Here is a 26,673-nt window from a genome sequence, read left to right as displayed (position 1 = left end):
GCAAAAGTCAGGCTTTGCCTTTAAATACAGTCAGGATTTCAAGTATACAAATGTCATCAAGTCTACAGGCTCTTGACAATTATTCACCAGCACCCACAAAATAAAGGCAAAACTTTGCCCTTCTAAAAGGGGGGATCAGCCTGACCAGGTGGTGGCACAGTGGATAGAACATCGAACTAAGATGCAGAGGACCCAGGTTTGAGACCCCGAGGTCACCAGCTTGAGTGTGGGCTCATCTGGTTTGAGCAAAAAGCCCACCAGCTTGAACCCAAGGTCGCTGGCTCCAGCAAGGGGTTACTCAGTCTGCTGAAGGCCCATGGTCAAGGCACATATGAGAAAGCAATCAATGAACAACTAAGGTGTTGCAACGCACAATGAAAAACTAATGATTGATGCTTTTCATCTCTCTCCGTTCCTGTCTGTCTGTCCCCGTCTATCCTTCTCTCTGACTCACTCTCTGTCTCTGTAAAAAATAAATAAATAAATAAATTTTAAAAATTAAAAAAATATATAAAAGGGGGTATCACTCTTTAGGACACTGGTGGAACTTCTGAAAGGCTCAATGTTTGTGCGTATGCTAATAGCCCTTACAATGAATTTTCCACCACCTGTGCCAAGTCAGCCAGAAGTCAAGCTAGGTTTGATGTCAGCAGGTAAACTCAACCCTGAAGACCTGTTGGTGTTCATGATGACATCTGAAGGCCTCAAACTGCAACCCCAAAGGCTCTTCCCATTGCATTCATACAACAGACATACATATAGCAAGGGTATCACCACTGATAGTATTTAAATAAACACACTTAATTCTGTAAATCACATAAAACTGATTTCTGGATATAGCATATAATGGTCCACTACTTTGTCATGAACTATGTTTGACAACGTGAAAATGTGTCATTGCTCTAATGCAAAAGGCAGGGGAATAGTTTTAACACACCATTAATTTATGTGATTAAGTTTTTTATAAGGAAAGACAGCAAAGCCCACACAAACTTAGGAAGAGTAGAAAATTCAGATTTCTGCCACTGGTACCTCTCTAAAGACAGACATGGTGTTTCTATGACCTGCCATCTGTAATTCATACCTCCTACTCTGCCCAACACTTTCTAGTTGAGAATCTATCAGTCATTCCAATGACTCTGCATTTAGAACCATGTTGCTTCTGACTGACAGCCCTCATCTGACACATTCATCATGCTTACATGGCAACAGGGGGGCCATAAAGGGAGACAGTCAAATCATTCCTTGGGAGAGATCCTGTAGAAAACAATCTCTCTACCTGACACCCACAAAAGTACTGATCATACTATTTAACTAGAGGGGAAATAACCAAGGATGCAGAGAACCTAGTCAAGCCGTCACTGCAAAGAGCAAGGGATGAAGCGTGTAGCCTAGCTCACACCACATGCACGGCACTCTTAAACTTCTTCCCTCAAATGGGCCATCTCTGCAAATGGAACTGGTCTTCAAGTTTCTGAGTCTGTTATCCAAATAGTTCATGTTAGGTTTAGACATCCTCTACAGGATGTAGGTGGAAAATATAAAGCTTTTGGAATGTGGAAGCAAAAAATAAATAAATACACAGAAACAGGAAATTGAGAAGAATCTCTTCTGTATTGATTTAGATAAAAAGACTCCAGAATGCTGCAAGCAGCGGAGTCACCAGCAGAATGGTGCTCCCCATTTTACTCATCCCATCACTTCCGTTACACAGGTTGTTCTGGCAGCAGTTGTACGTTAGAGACTTCTCCCCCAAGGCTTTTTTAAGGAAGTCGAAATTGCAGTTCTCTAACCGCCAACACTGGTAATAAGATCTGGTCTCTACGAGAGAAGCACAAACACAGGGTAAGCCAACAAGTGGGTAAAGTTCTGTACTTACCTTTGAACTCTCAATTCTTTACTTAGAACTTACCTTGTGGAAGTAGAGATATCTGGGCAAGAATGTGCATCCCAGTTGAGGCAATAGATAAGTAAGTGATGATACAGCTCCACATGGAACTTTTCCATCAAACCAAAGTCTCCTCAGAGCCAGTAAGAGCGTGTGTGGAGGGGAGGCCACAAGTAATCATACCAATGTTTTAAGAGATTTATCAAGATTTTGAAACACATGCCCACATTGATCCAACAACTCCAATTATAGAATTTATTCTACAATATAAAGTTACTTGTAAAAAGGATCAAGATATATGCCCCAAAACAGTCAATGAAGTATTATAACAGCAATAAATTATAAAGCAAGACCATTAATAAAAATTATTTGAAGAAATTGTCAGAGTTCCACACAATGATATTCCACATGCTGTAGCTCCTTCCAGGTGGCTCCCGGCAGGGCACAGGCAGTGCTGACCTTGGTCTACGCCGGAGGCCCTCCCCAGAGGCCCCAGAAACAATACACCAGGTGACCAGCTTCAGACCACAAGCAGAGTACCACCCATTTAGCTCCACAAATGGCACACCCAAAGAGTGGTCTCAGCAGGTACCAGACCCTGCTAAAGTGAATCCCACTCCAAGGGGTCAGGCCCTGCCCCGCTGCCTGTCTGCTGTGGTCATGGCCAATTCTCAGAGCCAACAAGCCTGGGGGTTAAACCTACTGACTGATGTACAAATAGCAATCATGGTCAACTACAACTGTTGGAGACTGAATAAGCCAACAGGGTATTTTGCAATTTGGATATCTTGGGGACAAGGTGTTGGGCCCAACCCCCCACCTCACCTGCCTAGTTAAGTTAACAAAGAGCTATGCTCTGACCACCCATGTTCTCCTGAAGAGACTGGAAGCTAGTTTCTTATTGATGTAAAGTTAGATTGAATAGTATGGTGGGGGTTGTCTTTGAGTTGCCTCAGAAACTTAATTGAATTGCTAATGGACCACATTTCTCCATGAATAAAGATGGATGTCTTTCTTGGGGAGCCATGTTGCGGCTCAGGAACAGTAGTGACTGTTGGCAAGCCATGGTGTCCTGCCGAACCCATCCAGTTTGTATATATCTTTAAGTCTCCGTCTATCTTTAATTCAATTTCATACCTTTTCCCACTCAGGACCTGGAGTAGACTCGTTGTGGCTGGCTCGTGACATACAACAGGAGGGGACATACAACTCACACAGGGGACTCTCCTGGAACACCTGGCCCAGGTGACCAGGGAGACTGCACCAGTGGCCCCCACAGAACACTGACTATATAAGACAACTCTGCCAAGATGGGGTGATGTAGCAGATCTACCTAATACATAGAAATAACACAGAGAGGCAGCCAAAATGAGAAGAAAAAGAAACATGGTCCAAATGAAAAAGCAGGAGATAAGTCCAGAAAAAAAACTTAAATTAATGGAGGCAAGAAATCTACTAGACATAGAATTCTAAACACTGCTTATAAAGATAAACTTAGGGAAAAATAAACCCAGTGACAACTTCAACAAAGAGATAGTAGACATAAAAAGGACATAGAATCCATAAAAAAGAACCAGTCAGAAATGAAGAATATAATAACTAAAATGAAGAATACATGACAGGAAGTCAACAGCCAATTAGAAGAAGCAGAGGATTGAAACAGCGATTGGGAGACAAGGGCAGCAGAAAACATCCAACAGAAACAGCAAAAAGAAAAAGGAATTTAAAAGAATGAAGAGAGTTTAAGTGACCACTGAGACAACATCAAACATACCAACATTTACATTGTAGGGGTACCAAAAGGAAGAGAGAAGGAGCAAGGAATTGAAAGCTTATTTGATACTTATACCAGACAAAACAGACTTCAAAACAGAAGCTATATCAGGGGACAAAGAAGGACATTTCATAACGATAAAGCAGGGGTCCCCAAACTTTTTACACAGGGGGCCAGTTCACTGTCCCTCAGACCGTTGGAGGGCCGGACTATAAAAAAAACTATGAACAAATCCCTATGCACACTGCACATATCTTATTTTAAAGTAAAAAAACAAAACGGGAACAAATACAATATTTAAAATAAAGAACAAGTAAATTTAAATCAACAAACTGACCAGTATTTCAATGGGAACTATGCTCCTCTCACTGACCACCAATGAAAGAGGTGCCCCTTCCGGAAGTGCGGCGGGGGCCGGATAAATGGCCTCAGGGGGCCGCACGCGACCCGTGGGCCGTAGTTTGGGGACCCCTGTGATAAAGGGATTAGTCTAACAAGAGAATATTACCCATGTAAACATTTATGCATTCAACATAAGAGTACTTAATCATTAAAGAAATGCAAATTAAAACCACTATGAGATGTCACCTCATTGATTCATTGCTTGCATCTCATATGTGCTTTGACCCGGGGCTCCAGAGGAGCCAGTGACCCCTTGCTCAAGCCAGTGACCCTGAACTCAAGCCTGTGACCTTGGGCTCAAGCCTACAATTTTGAAGTTCAAGCTAGTGACCTTTGGGCTCAAGCCAGTGACCATGGGATCATGTTGATGATTCCACAGTCAAGCTGGCAATCCCGCACTCAAGCTGGTGAGTCCACACTCAGGCCAGATGAGCCAGTGTTCAAGCAAGCAACCTTGAGGTTTTGAACCTGGGACCTCAGCATCTCAGGTAGATGCTCTATCGACTATGCCACCACCAATCAGGCCAAGTTACACTTTCTGTAGTGGCGGTCCAAGAGACTCAGATAATCAAGTTTAGGAACCAGGTCTCTGGGCTCATACACAACTAGTGCTCCAATATTTGTGAAGTGAAATACTGTTCTCTCTGGGGGCCTTACTATGCTTTCTGCATTAAAAATGAATTAATAGGGAACTCCAGAGGCAGAGGAGCTGTCCCCCTAAAGAATCAAGTTCCTTGCATAGAGGGTTTTAAACTTCAACTGCATTCCAGGAATGTATATCAAAATTAACAGATACTCCTGGTTCTTTAGACAGGATCATTCTAATTTGTTCTTCCTTATTGAAGGATATCAGTTTTCCAGGGAAATTAATCTTCTCCTCCTTCCCATCAGGTTTTTCTGAACATGTGGGCCTCCCAGCCCTTTAATGAGTTTCCCCGATCTGTTCCACATTCCTTGATGTTCCCACTATGAAGAGTTTGTGGTGGAGAATATAAGAGTGAAAAACTTCAAAAGGGGTTATTTTTATCACTTAAAGGTGTAAGTCTGCGGGGGGGGGGGGGGGTCCTTATATGTTACCTAACTAAGGAGACCAGAAATCACCATTCAATATCAGTATCATAGATTCCATTCAGAACCACATCCAGAAGAACAGAGGGCATGCCTTCGCCAGTTCCTTTCCCCTGCCCACCATTTCCTAAATCCTGTTTCAATAAGAGTAATGGAGGCAGAGATTTAAGAGTCTGAGCAATATGGGGAATGCAGTTTGACCAGATTGCCGGTGTTAGCAGTCCTCCACCCCGTGTCTGTGAGTGACCGGTTCACCAAGGCCACGAAACCTTGGGACCTGCTTTAGTCACGTTCAGGAACACTCCTCCCCTTTGACACTTCTGACAGCTAAACAGGCCTCTATCACAATGTTCACTGTCTCCTTTCTTAAACTTTGCATCCCTACCCCTAGTTCAGACTGTGACACACAGGAGGCTCCTCCTCACAGACGGGAGGCAACCAGCACTGCTGTTAAGAGAATAAGCATTGGAGTAGATGGATTTCCTTCCACTTTCAAATACTGGGTTGGTGACTTGACTCTAGTCTGTTGCTTAATCTGAGCCCCAGTTGCCTCATTTATCAAATGAGAATAAATATTACCCTAAGTGGTAGGTGGGAAGAATGAAATGTAAAATGCATGAAAAGTGCTTAGTCTTACGTATAACTAGTGATATGAAGAGGTAGCTGTTCCCTGTTGAACAGAAGCCTAACGAGGAGTAGAGCAGCACAATTGTTTCCCAGGCTCTCACCATCCCATTTCACGTAGGAGAGAGGGAAGAGGGAGGCTCTTACCGGCTTTGACGTGGAGACACGCATCATGATTAGCTGTACAGTTGACAACATTAGTACACTTACCACCTGGGTTGAGACAGGTATAGCACTGCAGGCTGTAACCTAGAACCAGGAAGAAAAGCCATCAGAATCTGTAGACCAGCAAGGCCTCGCCCTCCTGGCTGCAGAAGAAAGCCCACCGTCTCCATGAATATGAGGCACAGGTCAGAATACCTTCTTCCCCACCAGAACTAGCAGCAGGCAGATTTCTCCAAGCTCAAGCTACAGTTTCAGCAGCATTTTTTGGACCTTGATGCAAGTGCAAAGGAAATTTCCATATTTAAAAATCCATATAGCTGTTCAATTAATCACTGCAACTGGAAGTGATTCATCTGTGATGTAACAATGTATTAAAAGTAAACTATCAAGAGAATGAGCTAACAGAATTCTATCAATGCTTTCCAAGCAACGAATATGCTCTGTGAAATCACATTCTCATGGATTAATACTAAGTATTTGGCAGTAGCTATCTGTGTGAAAAGACATTTTCAAAGAGGAAAGCATTATAGATCAGTATTAACAGATGAGTACTTGCAACCAATTGGAACCCTAATTTTTGAATCCCAAGAAAGGAAACTGTTAATCCCAGTTAAGAATTACATCCTTCCCATTAGTAGAGCTGTATTACAAATATTTGTACTCAATTGTAATATTTTAAATTTTGTCAATTAAGTAATTTGCATAAATTTGTTTTCTTTCATCCTTTTTATAAAAGTCTATACACTGTCCTTGATTTTGTCTGTGGGCCTGCAAAGCCTCAAACATTTCCTCTCTGGCCACTACAGAACAAGTCCAATAGCCTCGGGGTCAGGTGTCATCACTGAAGATGCTCCCTGCTGAGGGACTGACCCATCGCCAGAAGCGTCCATAATCAAGGGAAGGAGAACAGCTGTGCACCTTCGATCCACGTATGAGGGACAGCCAGGCATCAGCAGTGACACTGAACGCAAGAGTCAGGGTACAGCACACGCATACTGCCTCTGGTTCTCTGATTGGAAAATCAACTCTGCTCCTGTTCACGTTTTTGGGAGTCACCTTTGCTGGCTGGATTATTTTCTCTTCCCCCTTTTACATCAACGGTGACAAGAAAAAGATAGGTCATATCTCACATCTGTTATGGGGAGAGGCAGAGAAGAGTCGCAAGACAATTTTCCCCATTCCTGTGGACACACCCTTTTCCAATTAGAGATGACCTTCTTCCTGCCACAGGCCTTCTGCCAGGGAATGAGTCTTTGCCACGCCTGGGGCAGGGCTCCCTTATCCCACTCTGCCTCCTGGCTCCAGTAGCAGTGTTTGTCAGGCTGCCTGACAGGGGAGCCACAATGAGAGGGGCAATGACACACCTCTCCTCTTCTCTGCTCCTGATGTGCGTACACACCTGAGAGGAGAGAATGTAGGAGGGAGGCACTGTTCTAGCCTGGCTATTCGTGAGCGCCATTTGAAAAGACTGCCCATAGCAGTGAGTCTGCTCCTGGCGAGAGCCAGAGTCCATCTGGCTTCTTTTTTTTTTAATTAAATTTATGCAGTGACATTGATAAATCAGGGTACATATGTTGAGAGAAAACATCTCCAGATTATTTTGACATTTGATTATGCTGTATACCCCTTACCCAAAGTCAAATTGTCTTCCGTCACCTTCTATCTGGTTTTCTTTGTGCCTCTCCCCTCCCCCACCCCCTCTCTCCTTCCTCCCCCCCTCCCCCCCTGCTCCCCACCCCCGTTACCATCACATTCTTGTTCATGTCTCTGAGTCTCGTTTTTATGTCCCAACTATGTATGGATTCATATAGTTCTTAGTTTTTTCTGATTTACTTATTTCACTCCGTATAATGTTGTCAAGGTCCATCCATGTTATTGTAAATGATCCGATGTCATCATTTCTTATGGCTGAGTAGTATTCCATAGTATATATGTACCAAAGCTTTCTAATCCTATCGTCCTCTGACGGACACTTGGGCTGTTTCCAGATCTTCGCTATTGTGAACAATGCTACCACAAACATGGGGGTGCATTTCTCTTTTTGGAGCCGTTCTATGGTGTCCTTGGGGTATATTCCTAAAAGTGGGATAGCTGGGTCAAAAGGCAGTTCGATTTTCAGTTTTTTGAGGAATCTCCATACTGTTTTCCACAGTGGCTGCACCAGTCTGCATTCCCACCAGCAGTGCAGGAGGGTTCCCTTCTCTCCACATCCTCGCCAGCACTTATTCTGTGTTGTTTTGTTGATGAGCACCATTCTGACTGGTGTGAGGTGATATCTCATTGTGGTTTTAATTTGCCTTTCTCTAATGATTAGTGATGTTGAGCATTTTTTCATATGCCTATTGGCCATCTGTATGGCCTCTTTGGAGAAATGTCTATTAATTTTTTTTTCCATTTTTTGATTAGATTGTTTGTCTTCCTGGTGTTGAGATTTACAAGTCCTTTATAAATTTTGGTTATTACCCCCTTATCAGATGTATTGTCAAATATGTTCTCCCATTGTGTAGTTTGTATTTTTATTTTGTTCTTATTGTCTTTAGCTGTGCAAAAGCTTTTTAGTTTGATATAGTCCCATTTGTTTATCCTGTCTTTTATTTCACTTCCCCATGGAGATAAATCAGCAAATATATTGCTGTGAGAGATGGAGAGCTTACTACCTATGTTTTCTTCTAAGATGCTTATGGTTTCACGGCTTACATTTAAGTCTCTTATCCATTTTGAGTTTATTTTTGTAAATGGTGTAAGCTGGTGGTCTAGTTTCATTTTTATGCAGGTAGCTGTCCAATTTTCCCAATACCATTTGTTAAAGAGGCTGTCTTTACTCCATTGTATTTCCTTACCTCCTTTGTCAAATATCAGTTGTCCTTAGAGCTGTGGGTTTATTTCTGGATTCTCTGTTCTGTTCCATTGATCTATATGCCTGTTCTTATGCCAGTACCAGGCTGTTTTGAGTACAATGGCCTTGTAGTATAACTTGATATCAGGAAGTGTGATACCTCCCACTTTATTCTTTTTTTTTAAGATTGCTGAAGCTATTCGTGCTCTTTTTTGGTTCCATATAAATTTTTGGAATATGTGATCTATATCTTTGAAGTATGTCATTGGTATTTTAATTGGTATTGCATTGAATTTATAGATTGCTTTGGGTAAAATAGACATTTTAATGATGTTTATTCTTCCTAACCATGAGCTCGGTATATGCTTCCACTTGTTTGTATCTTCCTTGATTTCTTTTATCAATGTTTTATAATTTTCCAAGTACAAGTCTTTAGTCTCCTTGGTTAAATTTACTCCTAGGTACTTTATTTTTTTGGTTGTAATAGTGAAGGGGATTGTTTCCTTAATTTCTCTTTCTGACTGTTCATTGTTGGCATATAAATATGCCACTAATTTCTGAGTATTAATTTTATATCCTGCCACTTTGCTGAATTCATTTATCAGATCCAGTAGTTTTTTGACTGAGACTTGAGGGTTTTCTATATACAATATCATATCATCTGCAAATAATGATAGTTTTACTTCTTCTTTTCCAACTTGAATGCCTTTTATTTCTTCTTCTTGTCTGATTGCTGTGGCTAGGACTTCCAGGACTATGTTGAATAAGAGTGGTGAAAGGGGGCACCCCTGCCTTGTTCCTGATCTTAAGGGGATTGCTTTTAATTTTTGCCCATTGAGTATGATGTTGGCTGTGGGGTTGTCATAGATGGCTTTTATCATGTTGAGGTATGTACCCTGTATTCCCACTTTGCTGAGAGTTTTGATCATGAACGGGTGCTGGATTTTATCAAATGCTTTTCCTGCATCTATTGAAATTATCATGTGGTTTTTCTCTTTCTTTTTGTTTATGTGATGAATCACATTGATTGATTTATGAATATTGTACCAGCCTTGCCTCCCCAGAATAAATCCCACTTGATCATGGTGTATGATTTTTTCCATATATTGTTGTATCTGGTTTGCTAATATTTTGTTGAGGATTTTAGCATCTATATTCATCAGAGATATTGGCCTATAATTTTCTTTCTTTGTGTTGTCTTTGCCTGGTTTTGGAATCAGAATTATGCTCACCTCATAAAAGGAGCTTGGAAGTCTTCCTTCCTCTTGAATTTTTTGAAATAACTTGAGAAGAATAGGAGTTAGTTCTTCTTTGAATATTTGGTAGAATTCAGTTGTGAAGCCATCAGGCCCTGGACTTTTCTTTGTTGGGAGTTTTTTCATAACTGTTTCTATCTCATTTAGTGTAATCGGTCTGTTTAGGTTTTCTGATTCTTCCAGATTGATTTTTGGAAGATTGTGTTTCAAGGAATTTGTCCATTTCATCTAGGTTGTCTAGTTTTTTGGCATACAGTTCTTCATAGTATTTTCTTACAATAGTTTGTATTTCTGTTGTGTCAGTTGTTATTTCTCCACTCTCATTTCTAATTTTATTTATTTGAGTCCTCTCTCTCTTTTTCTTGGTGAGTCTAGTTCAAGGTTCATCAATCTTGTTTACCTTTTCAAAGAACCAGCTTCTAGTTTCATTGATCCTCTGTATTGTTTCTTTAGCCTCTATGTCATTTATTTCTGCTCTAATCTTTATTATTTCCTTCCTTCTACTACATTTGGGCTTTACTTGCTGTTCTTTTTCTAGACTTTTAGATGCAGGGTTGTTTATTTGAGCTTTTTGTAGTTTCTTAAGGTGTGCCTGTAGTGCTATGAACTTCCCTCTCAGTACTGCTTTTGTTGTGTCCCATAAATTTTGAGTTGCTGTATGCTCATTATGATTCGTTTCTAGGAATTTTTAAATTTCTTCTTTGATCTCATTCTTAATCCATTTGTTATTTAACAACCTGCTATTTAGTTTCCATATGTTTGAGAATTTTTTAGCTTTTCTGTTGTGGTTCATTTCTAGTTTTATGCCATTGTGATCAGAGAAGGTGCTTGATATGATTTCAATCTTCTTAAATTTGTTGAGACCACTTTTGTGCCCTAACATGTGGTCTATCCTAGAGAATGTACCATAAGCACTTGAAAAGAATGTATATTCTTCTGCTTTAGGGTGAAAGGTTCTGAAGATATCTATTAAATCCAGTTGATCTAGTGTGTCCTATAAGTCTGCTGTTTCTTTGTTAATTTTCCTTCTGGAAGATCTATCTAGTGATGTTAGTGGGGTATTGAAATCCCCTACTATTATAGTATTGCTGTTGATCTCACCCTTTAAATCCATCAAAGTCTGCTTTATATATTTAGGTGCTCCTATATTAGGTGCATAGATATTTATAATAGTTATATCTTCCTGTAGGATTACTCCCTTTATCATTATGTAGTGGCCTTCTTTATCTCTTACTATAGCCTTTGTTTTAAAGTCCATTTTGTCTGATATAAGTATTGCTACCCCAGCTTTTTTTTCATTTCCATTTGCATGAAATGTTTTTTTCCATTCTTTTACCTTCAATCTATGTGCCTCTTTTGTTCTAAGGTGTGTCTCCTGTAGACAGCATATGTTTAGGTCCTGTTTTCTTATCTATGTAGCTAGCCTATGTCTTTTGATTGGATCATTTAATCCATTTACATTTAAGGTTATTATTGATATGTTCTTGTTTATTGCCATCTTCTTCTTTAAAGCTGTATTCCTTTTTTGCTATATTCTTTTCCCACTTTGATCTGTTTACAACAGGCCCCTTAACATTTCCTGCAGCATTGGTTTGGTTGTAATGAATTTCTTGAGTTGTTTTTTGTCTGGGAAGCTTTTTATTTCTCCTTCGATTTTAAATGATAGCCTTGCTGGATAAAGTAGTCTTGGTTGTAGGTTCTTGTTCTGCATTACTTTGAATATTTCTTGCCATTTCCTTCTGTCCTCAAGTGTTTCAGATGTCATCCTTATGGGGGCTCCTTTGTAGGTGATAGCTTTTTCTCTTGCAGCTTTTTTTTTTTTTAGTATTTTTTTTTTTGAAGCTGGAAACGGGGAGAGACAGTCAGACAGACTCCCGCATGCGCCCGACCGGGATCCACCCAGCACGCCCACCAGGGGCCACGCTCTGCCCACCAGGGGGCGATGCTCTGCCTCGACCAGAGCCACTCTAGCGCCTGGGGCAGAGGCCAAGGAGCCATCCCCAGTGCCCGGGCCATCTTTGCTCCAATGGAGCCTTGGCTGTGGGAGGGGAAGAGAGAGACAGAGAGGAAGGGGGGGTGGAGAAGCAAATGGGCACTTTTCCTATGTGCCCTGGCCGGGAATCGAACCCGGGTCCCCCGCACGCCAGGCCGACGCTCTACCGCTGAGCCAACCGGCCAGGGCCGCTTTTTTTTTTTTATGGTATTTTTTTTCTGAAGCTGGAAACGGGGAGAGACAGTCAGACAGACTCCTGCATGCTCCCAACCGGGATCCACCCGGCACGCCCACCAGGGGGCGATGCTCTGCCCCTCCGGTGCGTCACTCTGTTGCGACCAGAGCCACTCTAGCGCCTGGGGCAGAGGCCAAGGAGCCATCCCCAGCGCCCGGGCCATCTTTGCTCCAATGGAGCCTCGCTGCGGGAGGGGAAGAGAGAGACAGAGAGGAAGGAGAGGGGGAGGGGTAGAGAAGCAGATGGGCGCTTCTCCTGTGTGCCCTGGCTGGGTATCGAACCTGGGACTTCCGCACGCCAGGCCGACGCTCTACCACTGAGCCAACCAGCCAGGGCCTCTCTTGCAGCTTTTAATATTTTCTCTTTATCACTTAGCTTTGGTATTTTAATTATGATGTGTCTTGGTGTAGGTTTCTTTGGGTTTCTCTTTAATGGAGTTCTCTGTGCTTCTTGAACTTGTGAGAGTTTCTCCTGCATTAATTTAGGGAAGTTTTCAGCTATGATATGATTGAACAAAGTCTCTATCCCTTGTTCTTTCTCTTCTTCTTCAGGAACCCCTATAATGTGGATGTTATTTCTCTTCATGTTGTCACAGAGCTCTCTAAGAGTTTCCTCAGACTTTTTGAGTCTCTTTTCTTTTTTCTTCTCTGCTCTCTTGCCTTCATTCCAGTTGTCCTCCAACTCACTGATTCGATCCTCAGCTCTATCCATCCTGTTTTTAATTCCTTCCATTGTGGTCTTCATTTCTGATATTGTATTTGTCATCTCCGACTGATTCTTTTTTAATATTTCAATATCCTTTTTTATACTTGCTATTTCTTTATTTAGGTGTTTTTTTTTTGTTTTGTTTTTTTTCATTTTTCTGAAGTTGGAAACAGGGAGAGACAGTCAGACAGACTCCTGCATGCGCCCGACCGGGATCCACCCGGCACGCCCACCATGGGGCGACGCTCTGCCCACCAGGGGGCGATGCTCTGCCCATCCTGGGCGTCACCATGTTGCGACCAGAGCCACTCCAGCGCCTGAGGCAGCGGCCACAGAGCCATCCCCAGCGCCCGGGCCATCTTTGCTCCAACGGAGCCTCGGCTGCGGGAGGGGAAGAGAGAGACAGAGAGGAAAGCGCGGCGGAAGGGTGGAGAAGCAAATGGGCGCTTCTCCTGTGTGCCCTGGCCGGGAATCGAACCCGGCTCCTCCGCACGCTAGGTATTTAGGTGTTCTTAATGACCATCTATTGTTGTTCTAAGATCCCTAAGCATCCTTACAATCATTATTTTGAACTCCGCATCTGGAAGTTTGATTATTTTCATATCACTCAGTTCATCTCCTCAAGGTTTCTCTTGTGTTTTCATTTGGATTGTACTTCTTTGTCTTCTCATTATCTGTGTTTGGGTGTTTTGTTTGTAGAGTTGGTTAAGTCTAGGCTTGGTGTTATCTGCCTCCAGTTTTCAATTGTGTTATTTCTAGGTCTTCTTGGGTTGGTATCAGCTATTATTTGTAATCCACTTTCAGATTTGGGCCGCTTTGAAGTCTTCATTTGTTTGTTTTCTTAACAGGTGATAGTCTTGTTTACTGATCTCAGCAGGGGGCTTCCTTGAGACTGTATCCAGGAATGTGGTGGGTGTAACCTGCGACTCTGAAGGCCTCTTCTACTAATTAATCTCTCTGGGGGCAGGTTGTTTTCTCAGCTTCAGTAGGGGGAGGTATATCTCAGATCTCCATGGAGACCTGAGTTACTGCCCCTCCTCCCCACTTCTTGTTTTCAACTGTGTATTGTTGTGCTGATTGGAACAGGAGAGATGTCTGGATATCTGTGCCCTGGAAGCACTTTAGCCTTGTTTTGTGGAAGGATCAGTCCCTCCCCCAGCTATGGCCACCTCCAGCATGGATGAGTCAGCTTTTTAGGTCATCTCCTGCATTCCTTTAACCCTCACAGTCTGTCCCTCTCTCTCTCCTTTCCACTTGGGAGATAAGCCGGTCCTTTCAACACACCTCACTCCCTGGTCGCTAGGCAAGTGGCTGTGAGCAGTATTTTCTGCACTTTTCCCTGGAGTGAGATCCCCTCTGGGCTCTCAGCCTCACCTCCCCCCTCCATTCCTGTAAGCAGGGGAGATTCAGGCACTCCCTACCAGGTTTGTTGTGGCTTCTTCTTTGCTCCTTGGTTTTTGAGAGCTGTTCTTATAGTCCAGATTTGGTTTTTCACGCTGATTTTTCCTAAATTGATTTGTATTCTAGTTTGGTGGTGAGACCTGGGTGTCTGTGCGTCTGCTTACTCCACTGCCATCTTCAGGTCTCCCATCTGGCTTCTTGAAAAGCCTTTAGACAGAGGAACCAAAGCTTGCATTTGGAGTTTCAGTGGGGCAGAAATGTTCAGAGCTAACACATTCAATTCAGTATTCCAACATCTGCACCTAAGTGTGAAGCTCTCAATCTTTACAGAATTGTTCCCAGTGCCATTTTTCAAGAGAGAACTGAGACATTCATTAACATGTCCAAAGTCACACAGCGACCATGTGGGAGAGCTGGAACCCAAATCCAGGCTGCCAGTTCTAAACTCCAATGATGGTTTAATCATGACATTTCTCTAATCATCCTGAGTGTGAAAGAGAAGGAAACAGCACACACTGTGGGGGAGACACCCATCGGGACAAGCTATAAGTCAGCAGTCAACTGGTCGATACCCTTGCTCCTAAGCCAGGGTAGAAGGATCTGCTTCAGCTGCTGACTCTCTGAGGAGGCGCCTGCCACAGAACAGCTGATGGCCCCAAACCCAAGCCTGCTCCATAAATAGAATACTGGACATTGGGCACTACCAGATTATTCTAACTACATAAAATACACTGGGTAGAAGAATCCAGACAGTAATGTAGACTTGTACATAGACATAGGGAACAACATTACAACCTACCTTGGCTAGAATTAAAGAGATGGGAAGGGAGGAGAGTCATGACTTCTCTTTTTTTCCCCAAAGGGAAAAAATGCATATTCGAATGTGTCCTTGGGCTAGTTTCTTTTTTGTCTCAGATTTCTCAGCTATGAAATGGATGTAACAACACTAACCCCTCACAGGATGGCTGGAATAATGAAATGAAATAGGGTTTGGCACAGTCCCTAGTACTTAATAGGCATTCATGGTAGCCATATGGTAGCTACAAAAGTTACTAATATGTAAGACAGGCTCCAACAAGGCAGGTCTCTCTATCCGCTCTCTTTTTCTCATTGCATTACTACTTCTTTCTCTGTTTACCCCCTGCCCCAAACTGGCAGTACCAATATGACACAAGTAAAAAATTTTATTTGATCCTTATAATGAAGCAAAGCAAGTCATACCAGTGTTCCTAGTGTGACAGAGGTAAGACTTAGGAATACGTAAACACCTCCAGGACCCAGAGAGGGGTGGCCCCGGGGGTGAAGGAGTTAAGAGCAGACAGTCTGGCGCCAGGCTGTTTGGGTTCAAATTCTGGTTATACCACTTCGGTAGGATATTTTACAACTTATTATCTCTTTGGGCCCCAGTCTTGTCATTTGTAAAATGACAATAATAACAGTACATCCTCTGGAGGGTTGACATAAGGATTTTGTAAGTAAACGTCCGTGAAATATTCAGAACAGGGATTGGCACAGAAACGCTAGAAGCATTTGCTGCTACTGCTGTTGCTCTGATCACCATCCTCATCATAACACGGGAGAAGCATCTGGGCAGAAGGACTGAGCTCAGCACTCTAAAGATGGTGTCCACTGGCATCCCCAGCCGCCTGTGGTGAGAGGGGTGAAACTTGAGCTGCTGAGTATACCCTCTCTGTCCTTCCCCCCCAAAAGCAGTTATCAAAATAGCGGTAACTCAGGAAGGTGCTCCACTGAGGACAAGGCTGTAATGTAGGAAGGAGTTGTCACACAATCCTGGACCTGTAACACTGGAAGACAGAAGAACCAAAGCCGGGCTGAGGCCAGTGCCACCAGTTCAGTCTTCCTGAGGCCTAAGAAAGAGGAAGCCCACGGCCAAGGGGGCCTACTTGGTCCGGATTCTCGTCTCTCTGTACCACTCACCTGACTGGCAGAGGACAGACAGGATGAGCAGGAGCCCAGGCAGGAAGAACCGTCCTTTGCTTTCCATTGTCTACAGAATCTGGAAGGAAAACACAAAAGGAACTGTATGAACCAAGAAATGACTGACCACTGACCGGTTATATCAGAAACAAAGAATTACAAGGCGGAAGGGGCTTCAGGAGACATGGGGAAGGAGCTAGCAGGCCAAGAAAGCACAGGAAGCCTGCCAGACCGGCGTGCTCTGAACCAAGGGGTGCTCTCAGGTGGGGCAGCTCTCTGTCCCCCCTCCAGCCCCCAGACCTCAGCTTACTGAAGAAATGTTGTTGATCCTGGTGAGAGGGGCAGCTGTGGGGAGTCAAAGCACAGAAGGCCGAGGCAGAACTAGCCAGACCACCCTAGCTCTCACCTCTAATAGCCATGGACCCTTTCTCCGTGCAGTGGACACAGCACTGCTTTCCCCATAGAGGTTTTTCAGTCAAATGAGAACATGAGGAAGGTGCTTAATACAGCAACTGCAATTGCTGCTCTGCTGCTATTCCGCCCTAAGCTTTTGGCTGAGCCAGAGCCTAGGGAAGGCCACTTCCCCAGGCCACGCCAGTAGGGCATCTGACCGAACGAGTGGCTCTGGAGGGCACCAACGTGCATTCAGCAGCAGACCAGGAACCATGGCTCAGCATGCCGGGAAGCGCCGGCTCCCCACCTCAGCAAGTGTGGTGGGGACACCTCCTTGTTCACTCCGAGGAAGTAAAGGGGGTTCTAAGTAACTCTGAGGATTAATCCACATTACGTTAATTCCTAGAAGTGAAACCAGAAAGATCTGTGTTCAGGCTGCCCAACGCCACTTCAGCCAAATAAGTAGACAGGGATTGAATCTATACGGACGCTTCATTCAGATGGTCAGTGATCTGAGGAGATGAGGGTTATGTTCCCACATCCGCCTTCCAAATACTGTCCCAAGCCAACTTTTTTATAAGGGGATGAATAATGTCAGTAAGGGTTTTGGAATTTCAAGGGATAGTCCATCAGATCATACTCAGAGGCTCTTCTGTCCCTGGAGTACAAAGGCTTTGCTTGCAATCCCCTGGGGCAGAGTTGGATTGCTTGCAGTTCTCTGTAGACCCATTTAGTTCATGGAACAAAGCATTTACTTGCAGTCACCATTAAGTCTATTGGTTATAACTAAAGACACTATTATTTAAGCTAATATTCAACTCTTGAGTTCCCCAGTCAGATGTGTAACAATGAGCATCGGGGTAGAAGAGGAGAGGGCTGAAACGTCTCAAATCCTCCGTTTGCCTGCCAGAGAAGTCAAGACACAGGGAGACTGTCTGTGGGTGAAAAGGGGACCACATACTAAACTTGACACCTTGGGGAGGCCAGCAGGACAGGCCTTGCAAATTCCAAGACTGAAAGTAATCACGTAGGATGACTGCCTGGCAGACAGATAGGGCAAGATGGCTTCTTCCTGGGGAGCGGAGACAGAGCCTGGAATCCCTGCCCAAGGTGCCACGACTCCTGCGGGCAGAGCGGAGGTTACAAACTCTGAGGGCCCATCCGGCCTTTGTTTTATTTGGCCCACGTTGTGCTTGGAAACACTTCAATTCATTGCTAAGATTTAGAAAGCAGGAGCTTTCACCTGAAACTGTGCCCACTCTCCTGGCTGGGCAACAAGCAGCTGCAGCTCCTTATCAGCTGCCCCCAGACTCAGGCATGCGCTCTGCAGCCCAACCTCCACCTGGCTCCACACGCACTTCTGGGCTTTTCAGCAGGGCCTTGTAGGCATGCGCATTTGTGTCCTCACGCTGGAGAACCCTGTAGAGACTTTTGTGCACATGTATGGAACTTCCAGGGTTCCCACCACCACACTTACCCTTCCCCCAGCATCCAAACCCTCATCACACAGATGAGACCCCCTGTTGTCATAGATGAACCATCTCTACTTCCATCTACAGCAAGTCCCTCCACAGTAAACTAGATGCCACCCCTCTGGTTCACTCAAGGACAACATTCCAGCACTTCCTCACTTGTCTCTCTTCTGCATCCTCTACTGGTCACCCCCTCAGACCACAAACATGTGGTCCTTTCTCTTGTCTTTATAAAACCTTCTCTCCACCAGGCTTGCCCTCACAGCCACGGCTCTGCTTCTCCACGCTGCCTGACAGCTGCCCCCTCTAAGAGTCATCTACACCCACGACCCCAGCTCATCTCTTCCCATTCTCTCTCAAAGCTACTCCAGTCAGACATTAACCGCATCACTCAACCAAACTTGTTCTGACAACACCAATACCAAAGCCATGTGGCTAAACCCAAGAGTGAATTCTCAGGCTCATCTTCCTGGGCCGAGCAGCACTCTGTCAGGACTGACCGCCCGCCCTGCGAAACTCTTCTGCACTTGGCTTCTAGGACACCTGACTCACAGGCCACTCCTTGTCACTCTCCTTTTGCAAGGAGCCCAAACTTCACAAATTCTTCGACTATGATCTATACTTGCTGCTGGCAGAGTGAAGACACAAGGGCATCTAGATGCCAAGCATCAAAATGTTATACTTGAGGCCCTGGCCGGTTGGCTCAGTAGTAGAGCGTCAGCCTGGCATGCAGGAGTCCCGGGTTCGATTCCCGGCCAGGGCACACAGGAGAAGCGCCCATCTGCTTCTCCACCCCTCCCCCTCTCCTTCCTCTCTGTCTCTCTCTTCCCCTCCCACAGCCAAGGCTCCATTGGAGCAAATTGGCCCAGGCGCTGAGGACGGTTCTGTGGCCTCTGCCTCAGGCGCTAGAATGGCTCTGGTTGCAACAGAGCAACACCCTAGATGGACAGAGCATCGCCCCCTGGTGGGCGTGCCTGGTGGATCCTGGTTAGGCGCATGAGGGAGTCTGTCTGACTGCCTCCCCGTTTCCAACTTCAGAGAAATACAAAAAAAAAAATGTTATACTTGATTGGAGAATGGTTTCATAAAATACTTCTTCCTTTATTTGTATGCTTGTGTCACTGGGATCTCACCCCTCCCCCTCCTCACCACAGAGACAGCGCCTGGCAGTGGGGGCGGGGGACACCTGGCAGCAGGTGCCCCATAGATGCCTCTCACCAAGCAAGCAGGAAAGGGCTGATGGGGCTGCGCTGTCACTTCTCGCTTTAGTGACACTTAGGATTATTAATTACTACAGCCTCCTGTAACTGCTTTCCCTGCTACCCTCCTTGGTCCTCTCTCAACCTAGCAGCACAAGTCAGCGTCTGTCACTCACTGGCTGAAAATCCTCTAACCACTCCCCCTCCCACTCCAAGTCAAACTTACCATGCCTGCAAGATCCCACAGACAGACCCTCTCTGCAGGCTTCCCTTCCACTCCGCTCTCACTCCTCCTGCTCCTGCCATCAGGGCTTTCTGCAGACCCTCAAGCATCCCAGCATGCTCCCACCTTCAGCCTTCACACTGGGCCTTCCGCTGGAGCAGGCCCAGGATGCCACATGGCTGTCACCCTCCGCCATCTTCAAGCCCTGTGCAAGTATTACCTCTTCAAGGAACCGTATTTGAAATTCCACCCTGCTTTCCTCTGACCCTCCTGACCATCATTCCCCTATTCTCTTTTTTCTTTTAGTATATTATCATTTATGATACCATACTATGATTTACCTTTTTTTAATATTTTCTGTGTCTCCTCCACCTTAAATTGCAAGAGCCAGGAGGGTGCCTGACACAGAATAATCTCTCAATAATCACTTCTTGAATATATTAATTTTGAGGAAGAACTGTGGCTTTGATCAGATTATCTAAAAACCACTAAAAAACAAAACACTTTCAAGGACTAAACATATTGGAAGACAAACAAATCCTCTCTTCCTGTCCATGAAGAGCCCTTCTGAGGAGACACACAGCAGCAAAACCAAATATATACTGCTCTTGGTTTTCCGCATTACCCCTGCCCCTGACTTGGCAGTGCTGGGAGTCCCCTCGCCTGCTGGGGACCCTGGATGCTGGCAGGGCAGTAGCTTCCAAAACCCTGTGAAGAGCACCCGCAGCAGCAGCACAGAGAGGGGAGAGACCATGAGACCTACCACAGGAGTTGGCACTGTATGTGGACTACATGTTGGAGAAACAAGAATAAAATACAGAACACAACAACAGTTTTTGAAATGACAAAAACAAGACACATTATCTAAGCATTAACACCTAAAGAGGTAGCTACCCAGGCTCTGGTGGGCAGCTCCTCAGGAGAGAGAGGCTGACTTCTTTCCAGGCTGCCTAGTCTTCAGACTTTGTAACTTTTCATCTTTCAGCGCCTTCAAGAACTTATCTGCAGGAGAGCAACACAAACTTAGCTGGAACGGAGAGAGGGTTGTTTTCCAATACTGCTAAAGCATATGTGTGCTCCCTGCATGAGCCCCAAACCCATTATGATCCAAGAGGGGCGGGTAAAACAATCCCTAATAGCCAAGGCCTGTGTAAGTGGTGTATATATAGTTGAGAAATCCAGGACTTAGAAACGTCCAAGTGTTCTAGGGATTGTTTTCCTCCCATTACCATGGGGAAGGGGACATTACAAAATGCCTAATAAATCAGGGACCCACAGCCACATGAAGCTAAACATTTAGGTGACTTCATACCTCCCTTCCCTGTGTGATGGGGGGCTCAATTATTCCTGTTTTATACAATAATGGGGATTGTCTTTCAAAAACCATCTGCCTCTGTCCCGTGGTCAAGTGCTAGCCTTAGAATGAGTGATGGGAAAGACAGTCTGCAGAACAGCCCATGGCTACTGAGTATTCTACACAGCAATGGGTCCTCTAGGGGTAGATCTGGACTCAATCATTTTACTCTCCAACAGGGAGGACTCAGTCAGCTTGCCTGCTATAGGGATCCCACCCACTTCAGCACATCTGGTCTGACTGGCTAAGATCCATAAGACTTCAAACCTAGGATCACATGGCAGAGTCCAGAGCCTGGTAGGAGAGCTCCGAGAGTGGTGGGAGGGAGGTCCGGGGGAGGCTGCTTCCAGCATTGAGAAGTGGAGGCTCCCAAAGCCCCTCAGTGAATGTCCTTGGGCCTACTGGGCCTGGCACAATTCCCATCTGTGCTGGACAGACACTCCAACTGACCCTCACCTACTTCCCCACTTTTCATTGGGACCCCAGTTTAAGGAAAACTCGAGATCTCAGGTTTCTAGAGAGGGGCTGTCTGTGGTGGGTGAGTTCAGGGGCAGTAGTATTCCTGTGCAGGAGGCTTTAAGTCCAGGAGGTGGGTGGTGGTGCATGGCGTTTTCAGGTTTGGGGGCTCCGAGTCCAGATACAGAAAGGGCTCAGGATAGAGGGTGGAGTTGGGACAAAAGGGTCCATGAAGTCCAGATCTGTGGTGGGGACAGGAGTCCGTTAAAATGCAGGATGGGGAGTCTGGGTTCTGGGGGGAACGACTTGGCAAATGAGACTCCTGAGTGTTTCAGTCTGAACCCGAGACCACATTGCGGGGGAGGGGATCAGGGGACGTGGAGCCCAGCAGGGAGCCAAGAGTGGGCTGGGCCGCCCCGGGGAGATCACGCACAGCGCTGCGAATCGAAGCCGTCCCCAGTGATGGTGAGCAGCTCCAGCTCCTTAATCCGGATCTCCAGCTCGCACAGCTCCTCTGGCTGGGAGGCCGAGGCGAGCCGGGAGGTCGTGCGGCCCGGGACCCGGGGCGAGGCAGCCACCTCGGGGTCTGGCAGCGGCGAGTAGAAGCGCAGAGGCTCATAGGGGATGGAGGCCAGGCCAGACGGCCAGGGCGGGGGACAGGGACGCTCGCCCGGGGGACCCAGACCGGGCGGCGGCGGCATCAGAGCCGGGGGCGCCTGGGGCAGGGACAGGCTCCCCGCCGCCCCACCGGCCTTCAGCGGCACAAAGAGCTTCTTCCAGATGTTGAAGTCGCTGAGCGGGGACGAAGAGATGCCGCGGTCATAGAGGGATGGGAAGTAGAGGGGTGGGGCTGGCCGAGGGCTCATCGTGGGGCTCTGGCGGCCGCGCCGCCCTATTGAATCTTTTAAATGGGAGACTGCGTGGGAGGAACCCCGCGCCCGGAGCCTCGTGCGGGCCTCGGGTGCCTGGGTTCTGAGGTTCCACGGGCCACGCCCGGGGGAGCGCGACCCCACCCTTTCGCTTTAGCCCCGCCCCGAGTAGGCGGGTGTCTAAGGGTCTGCAGGCCACGCCCAGAAAGTTGCCCCGCCCATTGGCCGCAGGCCCTTCCCCTTCCCCCTGGAGAAAGGCACCTGGAGAGGTGAGAATTGGAAGTCCCCAAGCGCGCCCTAATGTGTCACCCAATCTCTTGGTTTCTGCTTCGCCAGGGGATCTTTTCACCTGTTCCACCACAGCGCCCCCATTTCTCCAGTCCCCGACCCTCCAGCCTCCTCTCATGATCCCTAAATTCCACAAGCCTGGCTCCTGAGCTATCACAGGCGACCATGGCCTCATTCAAAAGCATGAAGCCAGGAACAGGCCAGAACTGCAAGAGGAAACTTTCTTCAGTCTTCCTTTCCGCTTATGAGAAGCAAAAATATTTTCTTCTTACAAACCTGCCCCCTGCCCCAGCTGCCTTCCCTTATTATCCCTTGATATAAAAAGGTTTGGGGAAATGAGTGTCTAACTTTGCATTCTCTACGACCAGGAGGCTGACAAAGGAGAAAAGGGTTGATTGAGAATGGCTGTGAGAGCCGATGCATGTTTCTACCAAATTTTCCAGTGTTGTGGCAGAGTATGCAAAAAGGGATGCTGGTGTGTTTGTAATTGATCTGAAAAAGGGTAACTTCACTTTCCTGTGAACCCACCCCAAATGACCCACACCCTTTCGTTATGAGTAACTTGGATGCTCTTTCCATGGGACATTACCAGCCCCCTTACAGGAGGAGCCAATATTAGTCAGACTATGGTAAGTTAAATCTCTTTGAAAGTCCCTGCCATTGATCATTTATGTGAATGAACAAAGATAGGTGGGAACCAGTGTAGGCTGTGGCCAGTTCAGATCTGAGTCAGTACCAGCTTCACTTCTGACTCATATATGTATATATATGTGTGTGTGTGTGTGTGTGTGTGTGTGTGTGTGTGTGTATATATATATACACACACACAATGATATATATATAATTGATATCTATCATTGATATATATATATATATATATAATGGGAAACAAGGAGTCCTCGATTCTTGTCTTCTTGAAGGGAAGAATTTAGTCAAGAGACAAAGTGCAGCAAGTGAAGCAAGAATTTATTGGCTGAGCCTGACTGTTGGTAATGCAGTGGATTGAGAGTCAACCTAGGATGCTGAGATACCAGGTTCCAAATTCCAAGGTTGGCCACTTTAGTGCAGAATTATCTGGCTTGAGTGCAGGTTGGCCAGCTTGAGTTCAGGGTCGCTGGCTTGAGCCCAAATATTGCTGACTTGAAGCCCAAGTTTTCTGGCTTGAGCCTTAGTTCGATGGCTTGTGCAAGTGGTCACTGGCTCGGCTTGAGCTCCCCAGTCAAGGCACATATGAAAAGCAATCAATGAACAACTAAGGTGACACAACTATAAGTTGGTGCTTCTCATCTCCCCCTTCCTGTCTCTCTCCCTCTCTCTTTCTGTCAAAAATAGAAAGAGAAGGAGGAGGAGAAAGAGGAAAAGGAGGAGGAGGAGGAGGAGGAGGAGGGGAGGAGGAGGAGGAGGAGGAGGAGAAGGAGAAGGAGGAGAAAGAGAAGAGGAGGAAGAGGAAGAAGAAGGAGGAGGAGAAAAAGAAGAAAAAGAAAAAGAAAGAAGAAGAAGAGGAGGATGAGAAGGAGGAGGAGGTATTTATTGGCAAGAATTAGGAAAGTCAGAGAAAGGAGGGCTTGGAGGATAGGTCAGGGGGTTAGCCTGGGACCAGCTGCTGCTGCCCATTGTTCCCGTGGTAGCAAAATTTTGGGCTCTCTTAGAGCTTAGGAGAAAGAGAGAAGCAAGTAAAAAACACCTGTGGGTAAGAAGAGGAAGAGGAGGGGAAGGTGCAGGTGTGCTCCCAGGAGGGAGAGCAGGCTGGGTCCTGTCCTAAGGGCTTTTAAGGGTGGAGATCTTAAGAGAGTATCTCAATTGAATATTCATCAGCTTTCCAGGTGTGTCTTTTTAGGATCATGGTCTCCACTGAATGGTCAGTGACAGGGCAGGGGATCATTAGTAATTTGAGCTGGTCCTGAGGTCAGCAGTGGCTTCGTTTATCTAGTTTTGCTACTTTTCTAGGGCCTGGAGCTGAAACACACTGAGGCTTAGATGTATTTGATGCGGATCAGAACCTAACTGTTCTGGGGGCGTAAAGCCTAGGGGCTATTCTTCTGCCATTTGGTTCACTCCCCTCTACGAGGGTGGGGGCAGTTAACCTGCATGACTAGCAACATGCCAGGGAAGAAAGGTCAAGGGAGAGTCCGAACTTCTTGACCAGTGATATGCTAGTGGAAGAAAGGTCGCCCTGGAAATGAGGTCCTTGTTTTTCCAATTTTGCCCATTGCTAGGCACCTGGGACTTTCTGCCCTGGTAATCTGTGACTGGCCTATAAGTACTTATCCTGCTCATGTCTTTCTAACGGCTACCACATCTATAGATGTCTGTGTGTATGTGTATAGCAGCAAAGGGAGTCAGACATCCAAGCTGGATATCTTTGGGCAAATTGTTTGACTTCTAAGTCAGCTTTCTGGAAACTAGAAATTAGAGAACAGGCTGCTTCAAACAGTTGTTTGTGATGACCAGACAGAAGACAGACGGAGTGTGTGAAGCTTTTGTAAATTTAGAAACTCTGTCTAAATGTAAGGGGCACCTATCTTCACTGAGGGGCTTGTCTGATACTGAGACGCTTCTTTTTCCTTAACTGGATCCAGCCCAAGGACCCTATAAATTGAGCCTATAATGGGACTCAACAAATATTTGAGAACGTCTAAAAATAGTTATGTGTCATGGGAACTGACAGGGATCAGAATATACCACCCCCAAATATGCCACTTTGGCATAAGGATTATTTTAAGTTGAGGACAACTGAGAAACAGAAGATCAGGAGGAACCTTCTGTCCTTCTCCTTTCTGCCTAAAAGCAGGGGTGTCAATTTCCCTTTGTAAAGGTACCATCCAGCCCAGGAAGAGGAGAGGACTCTTCCCTGCGATGGCACTGACTTGAGTCTGTATAACAAACTTTTCTAAACAACCCTCCTCTCCTGAAAGTCTCCCCCATATATTTTCCTTCCTGTATTGTACATCCCCTAGAGGCCCAAATCCCTTTTCCTTTGTCTTGTTATTGGTCCACAATTTATCACCCTTTGTTAAAACTCTCATTATTTTTATGGGGGTGACATTGGTTAATAAGATTATGCAAGTTTCAAGTGTATAATTCATCTGTACACTGCATTGTGCGTTCACCACCCAAAGTCAAGTCTCCTTCTCTCACCATATATTTGACCCCCTTTACCTTCCTCCATCCCCCTTTCGCTCCATACTGCTGTCTGCATCTATGAGTTTTTGTTTGTTTGTCTTGTTTGTTCATTTGCTGCTTTCTGTTTTATATCCCACGTGAGTGAAATCGTATGGTTCTTGACTTTTTCTGTCTCATTTCACTTAGCATGATATTCTAAAGTTCCATCCATGTTGTCACAAATGACAATATTTCATCATTTCCTAGCTTAGTATTCCATTGTTTACCAGATTTAGAACCACTTAGTTCCTCTCCCTTTGCATGTGAAATCCCCTTTCAAACCCCTTGACGTTTTTCCCTCAGGGAGATGGATTTTGGCTTTCTCCCCGTCTCCTTGTTTGCCTGCCTCTCGAAAATAAACTCTTTGTGTTGCATACCCGCTGCTTTAGTGTCGGTCTTACTGCGCGTTGGGCATCTGCACTTGCGTTTGGTTACACTTGCTCCCCTGGAGGTCCCACTTCCCCCCATCACTTCAGCTCTGCATCTGGACAGAACACCAGCGATCACACCGTAACCAGATTCTCTGCCTCTGTAGGGGTATGTCACAACTGGCCTGCCTGCCTTGGCTCCACACAGCTTGTACGAACATGTACAGCTTGTGGCTTGGAATACAAGAGTTGCTATGGAGTAAATATTTGTGTCCACCTCCAAAAGTCATATGTTGAAAACCTAAGCCCAAAGTATTAGGAGGTGGGGCCTTAGGGAGGTGATTTAAGTCACGAGGACAGAGTCCTCTGGGGTGGGATTAGTGCCCTCTGTAGGGAGACCCCAGAGGATTCCCGTGCTCTTTCCACCGCATGAGGACAGAATGAGAAGACCGCCATCTATGAACCGGGAGGTGGGTTCTCCCCAGACACCAAATATGCTGAAGCCTTGATCTTGGACACCTCAACCTCCAGAACTGTGAGAAATAAATGTTTAAGCCAGCCAGCGTATGGTATTTTTTATTATAGCAGCCTGAACATAGTAGGA

At 45.6% G+C, this 26,673-nt stretch overlaps 2 protein-coding genes across 2 annotated transcripts; both read right to left on the bottom strand.

Moving 5' to 3' along the window:
* Positions 1 to 1,620: 1,620 nt before the first annotated feature.
* On the bottom strand, positions 1,621 to 16,366 carry LOC136388722 (CD59 glycoprotein-like). Its single transcript, XM_066360535.1, has 3 exons — positions 16,286 to 16,366; positions 5,904 to 6,005; positions 1,621 to 1,821 (listed from the first exon to the last, which is right to left on the bottom strand). The coding sequence occupies exons 1-3, from the start codon at positions 16,350 to 16,352 to the stop codon at positions 1,622 to 1,624; spliced, it is 369 nt and encodes a 122-aa protein (XP_066216632.1). The 5' UTR covers positions 16,353 to 16,366; the 3' UTR covers position 1,621.
* Positions 16,367 to 20,488: 4,122 nt separating this feature from the next.
* On the bottom strand, positions 20,489 to 25,724 carry LOC136387959 (uncharacterized protein C11orf91 homolog). The gene is given in 4 exon segments (XM_066360060.1): positions 20,489 to 20,574; positions 21,816 to 22,277; positions 22,280 to 22,512; positions 25,699 to 25,724. Coding segments are annotated over 4 exon segments (807 nt in total).
* Positions 25,725 to 26,673: the final 949 nt, after the last annotated feature.

The sequence above is a fragment of the Saccopteryx leptura genome, chromosome 1 (genome assembly GCF_036850995.1).
Source record: "Saccopteryx leptura isolate mSacLep1 chromosome 1, mSacLep1_pri_phased_curated, whole genome shotgun sequence".
NCBI lineage: Eukaryota > Metazoa > Chordata > Mammalia > Chiroptera > Emballonuridae > Saccopteryx > Saccopteryx leptura.
This window is presented reverse-complemented; position numbering and strand designations above follow the sequence as displayed.